The 12,185-nt window shown below is 37.4% G+C and overlaps 1 protein-coding gene across 1 annotated transcript; it reads right to left on the bottom strand.

Annotated features, from left to right (window-relative positions):
- Window positions 1-43: 43 nt before the first annotated feature.
- LOC111369510 (sucrose synthase 7-like) lies at window positions 44-4,261 on the bottom strand. The gene is made up of 13 exons (XM_022991056.1): window positions 3,849-4,261; window positions 3,296-3,450; window positions 2,963-3,155; window positions 2,750-2,868; window positions 2,459-2,675; window positions 2,267-2,362; window positions 2,011-2,184; window positions 1,810-1,926; window positions 1,554-1,720; window positions 1,154-1,378; window positions 506-1,072; window positions 302-434; window positions 44-212 (listed from the first exon to the last, which is right to left on the bottom strand). Exons 1-13 carry the CDS (start codon window positions 4,083-4,085, stop codon window positions 57-59), a joined length of 2,556 nt encoding a protein of 851 aa, XP_022846824.1. The 5' UTR covers window positions 4,086-4,261; the 3' UTR covers window positions 44-56.
- Window positions 4,262-12,185: the final 7,924 nt, after the last annotated feature.

Here is a 12,185-nt window from a genome sequence, read left to right as displayed (position 1 = left end):
AAAAAAAAAAAAAAAAAAAAAAAAACACTTAACTTTTACTTCATATTAAACTTAGCCTAAGGAACTCTCAACAAATAAATATAATCTAGGATGATGCTAGGTAGATGTACAAAATGTTGGTAGACTTGCCTTCGTGACGGTTGTTTAGTCTCCTTTTGCTGCTTTGGCTCTCGTTGTGGAGTTTCTTCCTTTTTAGCCAACAGATTCTTCGCCTACAACAGTTTCGTAGAGAGGCAGTTAAGATCTCACTCAATTTAAAAGAGTATACAAAAGCATTTTACGTAAATCAGAAAACACGTACCAAGTTCCTAAACTGAAGATTGTAAAAGGTCTGAATGTATCTTTTCTTTGCTTGCTTCTTATAACACTGTCTCCAGAAGCTGTATATGCACCCCATATTCAAAGCCTTATTCGCATAGATCTTCCACGTATAGCTGCAATACAATCCAGTATCAGTAATTATCGGAAGTCCATTAAAACATATAAGAGCTCGTTCTAAACTTACCATTCATTTATACGCTGTAGTCCCTGAATGGAAATCCTGTTCCAATATTCAGGATCCTCCTTACACTTCTGGAAAAAGTAGGCAATCTTTTTGCTCGACTCGTCTCCATTGTTAGGGTCGATATGAAAACCTGAAACCCCATCAATGATAATCTCAGCCGGGCCACCTTGATTAGTCGCAAAAGTTGGTAACCCACAGTTCATAGCCTCAATTACTGTGAGACCAAATGCTTCATATAAGGCCGGCTGCACAAATGCCCCCTTTGTGTCAGCAATGGTACGGTACAGTTCACCATTTCTTTTCCTGTCAGTTTGGGCCGCTATCCATCTTATCTGTCCCTTGAGTTGATACGTTTCAATTAACGTGTGCATCTTTCTTATTTCAGATGCTTCTTCTCTGTCTTTGGATTTCGAAGGATCAAAGAAAGCTCCAACAATAACAAGATTAACCAAGTCTCTGAGCCCCCTGTTCTTCCCGTACCACTCTGTTAATCCTGTAATGTTCTTCACTATATCAAGCCTCGCCATGGAGAAAATTATTGGTTTCCTTCTATCTTCTAGATATCCGCTGTTTGGGAAGGAAAAAAACAAATCAATATTGAACTACTTCAGCAAATGTGCTCATAAATTTAAATATTTGTTTACTTACATGTGCTCGTCATTATCAACTTTGCTAAAAAGAAGTTCTTCTATGGCTCGCTGAAATTCCGTAAATCGCTTTTGCTTTTCAGTGGGAAGGAAGTAGACGGTTTGGTCTGCCCCGGGAGAAGCAATGTTGAATTTAGGATCAAATACATTGATCCCTGAAACAACTCTGTACAACCCCGGAAGCGTAAATGCAGTATGGCTTTCATACTGCCCTGGCCTATCTTTGCTGCAAGCATGAAACATTTAATACCTATTAAGCTTCACTCGTCAACCACAAATCTATTTGAATTTCTGGGTTTTTATTGGCTGAGATTTCTAGTTTTTATGCTAAGAAAATTAAGTTGTTCGCCAGATGGTAATGAGAATCCCTTATGTTAATGTGAATAATGTTGAACATATACCTTCCGGCAATTTCTTGGTATGTGCTTGTGATGATGAAATCGGCAGTATTCATTGCAATCAAATCAGCTGTAAACTGGCATGAAAAGTGATACTTGGTGTCAAAGTCTTTCAATTTGATGTCTGAATCTTCGTACTTCGTCTTCTCTAAAGCATGTGCAATTGTTCCCTAGTCGAAAATACAGTTGGTCAGCCAAGACTCTTTGCAATTTAAAAAGTTCATAAACCGAACCATAAAAACTTGATTAACATAAGCACCAGGGTCGTGTCAAGTTTACTAGCCATGAGTGCCGCCACCAAATTACCATCAGTATAATTTCCAATTATCAGATCTGGTTTTCCTTCCATTACTTCAATGATTTTGGCAGTTGCATCCTGTGGAATTAAGAACAGCAAAGCTGAGAGAAAACAACTTTCTGTCCAATAACATCAGAATCTTATTTATCATCTAGCACGTACCTGAGTGAACTGCTCAAGGTAAGGATATACGTCAAATCGAGATAGCCACTGGTGAAGTATTCCGTTTTCCGTCCTAAATGGCACTCTAAGGATACAGGAGTGTTTTGTGTTGAGGACAGGTTCTAGTTCCTGATTGCACTTGGTCCCCTTAGCATCAGGGATGAGTCGAGTGACCTATGTAATGAAGATCAACACATCCTTATATTTCACTTCTGATTTTACATAATCAAAATATAATTTTGGGAGTGCTACTAACCACAAGAATATGAGGCTTCACGTTAAGACCTTGCTGCTTTATTCTTAAAAGTAATTCCTCTTCCATAGCAACAACTTGATCCAAAACGTAAACAACCTGTCGAAAAATAGTAAACAATACTAGCATTGGGCTAAGCACCAGTTATTTCGCTAAATTAATTATTTTTTTAGTCACGGACCATAGAATGTTTACCTGACCACCAGTGTCTGGCAAGCCAAGAACATCTTCCTGGCCAAAATATCCATGGACAGAAAATAACACAACATTGAATATCAGTGGAAGCCTACCAAAGAACTTCTCGATATTTAATGGATCTGGCGCCTGGAGTATTTCTGAAAGTGATCTCATAGTCTCCTGAACTCTTTCAGCAATGTCACCCCATCCCTTTTCGAAGCCCCACTCTTTAAACCTGCAGGTGTCATACAATATACATAAATTCTGTAGTACGGATTATAGATGTAAGATATAAGAAGGCAAATTGACCTCATCTCGAAGCTCTCATAAGGTGTATCTTTTGGTAATGAAGACAGGGCTGCTTCGGCCACTATCAGGGCATCCTGAAGCTTTGAGACCGTGCTGAGGGTCTCATTGATCATTAATTTCTGCATATATAGGACCAAACAATTGTTTAGAACTTTACTCCTTCCATTTTTATCTGGACCTTTTAAGATATATATATAAAAATCATATTCATACATCTCCTTGGTGGTTTAGTGAGAGTAAGTAATCCACGAGAGATTGTGTACTCTCCGTGAAATTATTTATCTTCGAAGAAAGAAACTTCGAGACGTAATTGACTCCATTTCCAATTGAAGAAGATAAAGTCAGGCGAGGCATGGAGAAATCCATTGCCCCAAAATCAATTTCCAGAGCATTTTCATCTTTCGCCCTGCAATTTAACCGTATATTAACTCCTTTTGCACCATAAGATTTATCCATTACATGCTATTTTCACACCACCCCCAGTAATATTCCCAACTATTATTTTACAAGAAGAATATAAAACGCCAATGAATGTAATTTATATACCAGTTTTCATCTACTGTCATTTCTTTGTGCTTTAGGTACTCCGTTGCAGTTATTGCCTCTACAGACAGGTCATTTGCGCTTACTTTAACATACTCCCAAATTCCAGGAGAGGGTCTAATGGCAAAGGCAACATATGGAGGTACAACTGCAGCTTCCTGCAAGTTTTTGCTTTAAAAAACTTAGCATTAAATCGAAACAATAACAAAATTCCAATAAAATATAAAAACATCAATTCTAAACCACATTAGAAGACGTCGAAAATCATATCCTTAAAACAAGCCGTTTTAAGATGAGTTCTACCAAACTGGCTGTTACATTTTGATATCAGAGTAAGCACCCTCATCTCAATGGACTCTAGTGCCAGAACAGACTCTGTGAGGAGGGCTATTTCTAGTAAAGACTGGTTTTTTACAAAGTCACCGTAAATAAAATAACCGCCACGGACGTGGATTCTAGGAGCGGAATCCTAGATTGCTCGTGGAATGTGTAAGTTTATAAGTACATTGACCAAAAGATTGTTTCATAAATGAACCGAAAAAGATAGAAATTATACCTGAGTTGTGCACAAAATATAGCCCAACAAGCCGTCGAGTAATTGAGTCTTTTCTGCTTTATCATCTATAACTTGATCCATTTCACCCATTAAATGGTGAAGTTTCATCAGTCTCTTTCCTTTTCCTATATACTTCGCAAAGCATCTCTTCATGTGATACCGGCTTTGCCTTAATGCCTCCGGCATGCTATCTGCAATGGATTCTGAGCGTTTCAAAGCGGGTGCAGTAGAAGCCATTTTGGTATTTTGGGATTTTAAGATATGTGTTTGGGATTTAGAGAGGAAATTTGGAATTTGATGCCCATTTCAACATTTTTGGGCCATTTATAGATGAATGGTGTAAGCATTAAGATGCAGTTTAGGCTGGAAATTGAACCGAACAAGGCAGAGAAGAGGTTTCAGTTTCAGAGAAGGATAAAGAACATTCTTTGTAACATGAAGATAGAAAAAGAAAGGAATTTTAGATTCCTAAACCGTGGTATACAGATATATCTCTCATTTGAACTTAATAAGGTATCATTCTTTTCTTTCTTTGTATCAATTTGAGACCCTACTCGAGGATATGGGATAAATATATTTCCCATTGTTTTACAAGGAGAAGTAGTCACGTCGAGATCCACAGAGATGGATCCTGTTCAGTTGTGCTCAGTTTGGCCCTTTTTTGGTAAAAAACTTCTAAACCTTATTTTACTTCTTCGAAAAGACTAATCACAAAAGTAGAAAAAATAGTTGAATCTATATGCCAAGTAGAAACGACGCCGTGTCGTATTTTCTTGGACCCTCCTCTTACTAGAAAATATATGCTGGACTGAACTTTTATAAATGCGAGTAGGAATGGATCGTCCCTTTTTACTAGGCAAAGCTATAGAGAAAGGTACTGAAAAAAGTCGGATCACACCATGTCTAGAAATATAGATCGTTTCATGCCTAGCTCTCACCATTTACAAGGCTTTTTATTTTATTTTTTCTAATGTAGAAGTATGCTTGAAAATGAATTGAGTTTGAAGTGGATTCTTAAACTTGATTCTGAGTTACATAAATAAAGTGGTGACAAAACTCTATATCGTCAAAGCTAGAGGTCCTGACTTCGAATCGATATTGGAGCATTCCCATTTAGTGGATGGATAATGTGTTAGAAGTGTGATTCAAATAGGAGTCTAATTGAATTATATATTTCTACCTTTTTAGGACTCTTTTAGCGCTAGACCAAGTGTACTATAAATACAATGCTCCTCTGTCAGTTTTATTGAAGCATCATTACTGTCCAATTGTAATTCTCTCCATATTAATAAAATTCGTCGTTCCTCTACTTAATTCATCTTTTACTTTAATCTTGTTCGTGGTATTTTTCGATCTTGTATTATACTTCAAATTGGTGTCCATTAAATCTAAATTCTTGCGTTTCGTTTTCAACAAGTGGTATCAGAGTGGGGTTATTGGTGGATTTTTTTGCCTGAAACTGATCGAAAATTGGTCTGAAAATTACCAGAAAATTAGAAAATGAATCTGTCCAGTTTTTTCGATTTTCTACCGAATCAGTTTTTGTTTTTTCTGGCCAAACCAAAAAGAGTTTAGAGAAACGAACACTACCAGTGGACTCAACAAGCAGAGACGGTCTAGAAAAATCACAGATCGCCGACGCGTTTCTGCCCGGTCGCCAATGGTAGGAACTCCGGCGAGCAAGTGGCAGCGCGTGCGATGGTTTTCGACGACGATGTCTTTAGGCAATTTTCTCCGGACGATGAGACGAACCATGTGGTGGTGTCCAATTTCAGTTTTGGGCAAAATTGTGGTTCTGGACTGTTTTGCCCCTTGCACGTTCAGAAGTTTTCAGTTTTGGGTGTTGTAGGTTGTAGGTTCTTTGTGATTTGGTTGAGATTTTTCAAGGATGAATTCATTGAAGTATGAAATTTCGCTATTGGATCACAATACAAGATTTTTGTTGTGGCAAGTAAAGGTGAAAGCAACGTTGACGCAAATGGATCTTGATGATACTTTGCTGGGTTTTGATAGGATGCCAGCAAACTTGTCTATGGAGGAGAAACAACGGAAGGATCGAAAGGCTTTAGCACAAATCCAACTTCATTTATCCAACAATTTGCTGCAAGATTTTTTGAAGTTGAAGACAGCAACTACTTTATGACTCAAGATGGAGCAGTTGTGCATGACAAAGAGTTTGACGAGCAAACTGACTCTAAAGCAGAGGTTGTATTCTCATCGCATGATGGAAGGAGGGTCACTGCAGGACCACCTTGCTGTATTTAAGGAGAACGTTGCAGATTTGGAGACGTTAGAGGTAAAATATAATGAAGAGGATCTAGCCTTGGTCCTGTTATGTTCGCTACCCAATTCTTTTTCGTCATTTCGTGATACTATTCTGTATAGTCATGACACGTTATCCATTGAAGAGGTATACGACACCCTGTTCTCAAAGGAGAAGATGAAGCTGTTGGTCGGAGATCCTACATCTAGGAGTGGGAATGCTCTTGTTGCTCATGGTGATCGACGGAGGGGTAGATCGAAGGTAAGGTACAGTAATGTGTATTGTTATTACTGCAAGAGGAAAGAACACGTCAAGAAAGATTGCGACAAGTTGCAGGGTAAAGGTGATTTACATGCAAATCATACGGGGTAATCAAGTAATTCGAATGAGACTAATATTGCTGAAAATCTTTGTGATGATGGAGATGTGATGTTGGCTGTATCTGACGGGGAATCCAAACCTGAGGAGTAGGTTCTGGATTCTACTTGTCCGTATCATATGTGTCCCAATAGGATTTTGTTTCAAACATATGAGACGGTGAAGTAAGGTAGTGTTGTCATCGAAAACAACCAATCTTGTCGGGTTGCAGGAATCGGTCGGATCAGTTGAGGCTACAGGATGGAACAGTGAGGACACTTGATCAAGTTCTCCATGTTCCAGACTTGACAAAGAATCTCATCTCACTGAGTACCTTGAATAAAAAAGGGTACAAATTTTCTGGTGGACCTGGAGTCTTGAAAGTTCGAAAGGGTGTCCGGGTTGTACTGGAGGGATGGAGGAAATCCCAGTTGTACATCTTCCAGGGGAGCACAGAACCAGTTTAGAGACATTTGCACAAGTTTAGTACCGTGGTGGGCATTCAATTTGGTATGGTACCTCTCGGGTTTGGCTCTGGGTCAGTTAAGAATCTTGCTCAAGGGAGTGTTGGTGATTCCGCTTTGCCACCAATTTTAGCGGGTACACTGTGTTCTTGTAATGCCAATGGACTCATGGAGCGTAGGTACAGTTTTGGAGATGTCTGTAATACTTTAAAAATCATTAAAGGTGACAATATTGGCAAGGGACTTTCTGATTGTGTATTTGGTGTGGTTTCTGCTACAGGGTGTGCTTCGACCATATCTAGTGATTGTTAATTCCAGGAGAAATTTTGGGAACCCGGGTTTTGGGTTCGGATGTCGCTTGTGGACGTCGTGCAGAGGACGATAGTTTGGTAATGGAGAGTTTGGTTATTGCGTTGAGGAGATTGGTCAGTTCATTTTGTTGCAGACGGATTTGAAATCTAGGAGTTTCGTTCGTTACACCGAAATTTGAATCAAGGTGGAGATTATTAGAAATGTGACTCAATTAGGAGTCTAATTGAATTATATATTTCTACCTTTTATAGGACTCTTTTAGCGCTAGACCAAGTGTACTATAAATACAAGGCTTCTCTGTCAATTTTACTGAAGCGTCATTGCTGTCCAGTTGTAATTCTCTCCATATTAATAAAATTCGTCGTTCCTCTACTTAATTCATCTTTTATTTTAATCTTGTTCGTGGTATTTTTCAATTTTGTATTATACTTCAAATTGGTGTCCATTAAATCTCAATTCTTGCCTTTCGTTTCCATTGGTCCCAACATAATGCACTTCAATAGGATGGTTTAATGTGTTTTAATGTCAATAATAAAGCATGCGCAGAGAGTGGTTTAAAACACAATAGGGTGGTTTGAACTAAAATAAAAATAAAAAAGCCAAAGATGTACCTTGATGCTGGACGGTATTGTAAAATATAAGGATAAATTCCTCAATGGGAACTAAACTTTCTATAAAATTTCAATCGGTTCATTTGGATGTCAAATTATTTTTAAATTTCATTACTTCGTTACATTTTGTCACCTTTTGTTCTCGAAACTGATGTATATTATTTAGTCGACAATAATACCATTCCATTTAACTGTTATATAGCACCATAGAATTAATAACGGTAAAATGTGGCTTATAGCAATATTTATAGGGCGACATGGCCTATAGTTGTAAGCGATGTTCAAAAAGACGTGAAAAAGTACCATAAAGCATGCTTCAGAGTGAGATATTTTTAAAACGTTCCATCGCATAAGAGCAAAGCGTAGAAAAATACAATTGGCTCCTCTTTTGACTGACTATGGAAAATGCTATTGTGACAAGGGGCTTGATAAGCGCCTATTTGGCGCCCTATATTGGAGTCCGCACCCCCTCCAACAGGAGGTGCCTGTCAAGGCCCCTGTTTGTTTAGCATTTCCGGACAGACTAATATGGGTCTAGTGGGCCTAAGAGCGTAAAGGTATGTGGCTATTATTTTAATTTTTTCAGATTTTCTCTTTTCAATATTTTTGGAATCATTATTGGACGTAATGACTAATATGAGCTTTACAATAGATTTGTATAAGGGAAAAGTCATATCTAAGAGATTAAATTAATATATTGAAGTTATAATTTTGTACAATTTGATCACAATTATCGAATTAATTAGTCACAAATCAAAAATTTTATAGATCACAATTTATACATGGTTCAAAAATCACAAAATTTATAGGCCACCATTTATTTATCAATCACAAATTTTATAAGTCACAACTTATTACACAATCACATTATTAAACTATTGATCATTGGTTACAAATTGATCACACATTAACCAATTTATTGGTTACAATTAATTAAATAATTTTGAGCATCACCTCACTATTGTCAATAATCACACTACTGCCAACATCGTCACCGCCAAAACTACCACAACCACCTTCCCACTAGCAAAACCATCATCTCAGACAAACCAACAGCCATTACCAAAAACCACCACTACTTCACAACCACTGCCACGATGACGATGATGACATATAATTGGTCACAACCACCATCAGCACCAATGGAACAACGCATCACCTTACCATCACTGCTGGTGGAGTCAGCATATTGCCACTGTTGCAGTGGCGTTGAACGAGTGGAGATGATAGAAGCAACGTCCATCATCACCAGTTTTGCAATGACTAGATGATAAGTTTATGGCAAAGAGAAAGGGGGGGGGGGGAGATTTAGGGTTTGGGAATGAAATTTCTTGGGGTGGATGCCGTTAGGGATGAATATATAAATCAATTTAATTTTACAATATTATTATTAATATTTGTAATTTTAATTATATCTGATTTTTGAAAAAAATAAATAAATAAAACAAACTAGTAACTCTTAATTATGAATTGAGATGTTCAAAAATGAGATATAACTAAAATTATAAACATTAATAATATTATTATAAAATTAAATTAATCTATATACCCCTTTCACTATCCACCTAATCAAATTTTATTCCCAAACCCTAAATCATTCTTCCCCCTCCTCTCTCTCTCCTCACTCTCCCTTCTCTACCATAAACTCATCTTTCCGTCACTACACCACCGATGGTGATGGATGTCGTTTCTATCATCTCTAGTCGTTCTACATTTGCTGCAACAGTAGCGATGATGTCGTCTACACTACATGCTGAGTGACAATGTCAATCGACACCGTTACTGTAGCAATGAAGATGCTGACGTCGCTGCTAGATGAGCGATAATGTTGTATCTCTCTCTCTCTCTCCCCCTCCCCCGGTTCGTTGCATCAATCACCACCATCTTCACTGCAAACAATGCAATAGTGCCAATGTGGTATTGTTCGCACCAGCGTCAGCAGTGCCCTACGGCAACGTCGAAAACGGGTGCCCAGTGCCTAACAATTCTAAGTGGTGTTTCTTCTCAAGTGATGCTGTTGTTGACGATGAGAGAAATTTTTGGTGTTGGTGTTGGTGTTGGTATCAATGTAGGTGTTGATATTGGTGGTGATGGTGGTGGCAACAACGATGGTGTCAGTATACAGATTCAAATCCCATTGCAATTAGTGGTGTTTGTGGTATGGTAGTGTTTGGAGGTTGTTTTTTACGATTGTTGATGTTTTGTGGTGGTTGTCCAGTGATTTTAGCTAGCAGCGACGCTCATGTACAAGCGGTGGTGTTTCTGGTAGTGTAGACAACCGTGACTTTGGAGATTTTTTTGGGTAGGGGATTGTGGTTGTGGTGTGATAGAGATGAAGGGCTATTGGTGGTGGCGTAGGTGACAGGGTTGAATCATTGTTGGTATAGGTAGTGACGATGGTGGCACTGGCGGTGGTGGTTCTACAATGATGTTGAGGTGACGCATTGTTCCATTAGTGCTGGTGGTTGCTGTGGCCAATTATATGTCGTTGTCATTGCCGTCACAGTGGTTGTGAAGTGTGGTGGTTTTTGGTAGTGTGTGTTGACTTGTTTTGAGATGGTGGTGTTGCTGTCAAGAGATGTTGATAGTGCGACTGTTGGCTGGTCAGGTGATGGTCACAAATTATTTGGTTGATTATGACAAAAAATTGGTTCATATGTGATCAAAAACAATATTACACCAATGAAATAGATAAATTGTGACCAGTAAAATGATTTGTGGCGATAATTTGTTAATTTGTGATCGTGTAATACGTTGTGACTTATAAAATTTGTGATTTGTGACTAATTAAAAAATTTTGACCTATTAATTTTTTTGATTTATGATCGACAAACAAATCGTGATCTATAAAATTTTTGATTTATGATCGTGAAATAATTTATGACATAAAAAATTGTTAATTTGTATTTGAGAAATAATGTGTGACCAATTAGTTCGCTAATTGTGATCAAATTGTATAGAATTGTCATCTTAATATATTTAATTTATAGTATACATATTTTTAATATTATTATTTCTAAATAAAATTTAATTAATATCTCATTTTTAATGTTTTAAACCTTGATTCTTAATTTTGAAATAAAGTGATACTTAATTTTTTAGATATGAAAATTTCCCTATAAACAATTTATTGGACCCATTTATCTCAAAATGGTCTTGCACTCTCAATAAATTGCCTAGTTTTTGAAAATTTAAAAATTGTCTAATTGTAAGAATTCATAATTAATTATAGTAGTTATAATCTTAGTTGTTTGATATTTATTATTTTACGTCCACGCACGTCTAAACTTGATATCATCGCCTTTTACATATTGAAAGAAAATGAATATACTTTCAAAATTCTCTCGTTGTCACCATTAGATTGTTTTATATAATTTTCTCTTATTTCTGCGTGTTCTTATTTTTTGCAATAAATGCATTCTTGGTTGAATAGGGGAAAAAAAATTTTGAAGAATGATCTGAAGATGTCAAAGGCAACAGAAATGACAGCTGCCAAGCATGGATGAGAATTTGCAGTATAACAATCACTGTAGAGAATGGGAATGCAGATTTCTCAAGAATTTACATTTTGTGCCAAGTTATATAAGATCTGTTTGGGAGGAATTTTTAATTCCAAAAAATTGATTTTTTAACCATTATTTCACTACTTCAACCGTAATTTTTGACTTCTTCTCTCACAGGTAGACTTCATTTTTTTTCTAACGATCAAAAAATCAATTCTCAAAATCCCTCCCAAACAAGGCCATAGTTTTCGTAATAGACAGGTGCAAATTTCTCCGCCTTTTCTCAGTGTTTGATGTGATGTCCACGTGTGGACTGAAAAAATTTGTTACGGATGGGGTTAATGTTCGACAAGATAATGATTGCTGTTCATAGCAGTTACAAATAAGATGAAAAAAGTTTGTAAGGCATTCTAATTACATAATTTGTTACTTCGTCCAAACGATTCCTCGGATCATCACACATGATGGTAACCAGCTAAACAAAATCAACAAGACTCACACTCTACATCATCTTTTATCCTACTAAGGCGAGGCACCTAGGTAGCGGAGATGATGCACCACTTCAACCGAGGCACCAAGTTGAGGCCGACCTTCCATGATCGAACCTAAGTGTCAACACACTACAAAGAAGATGTGGAGGCTAGAAACCTCCACACACAGAAGGCTAGAAACCTCCACACACAGAAGGCATCTTCCACGTCACATCATCCTAGGAGATCTTCCATACAGATCCATCAATGGATTTCCCTATGATGGATCGAGTGACATGTCAATCACAAGATGCGGCTATGTGTCTTTCCATCCAACGATCAACATCATACCTCTTA

This window comes from Olea europaea, chromosome 20 (assembly GCF_002742605.1).
Source record: "Olea europaea var. sylvestris chromosome 20, O_europaea_v1, whole genome shotgun sequence".
NCBI lineage: Eukaryota > Viridiplantae > Streptophyta > Magnoliopsida > Lamiales > Oleaceae > Olea > Olea europaea.
The sequence above is the reverse complement of the archived record's forward strand: the minus strand, read 5'-3'. Positions and strand labels throughout refer to the sequence as shown.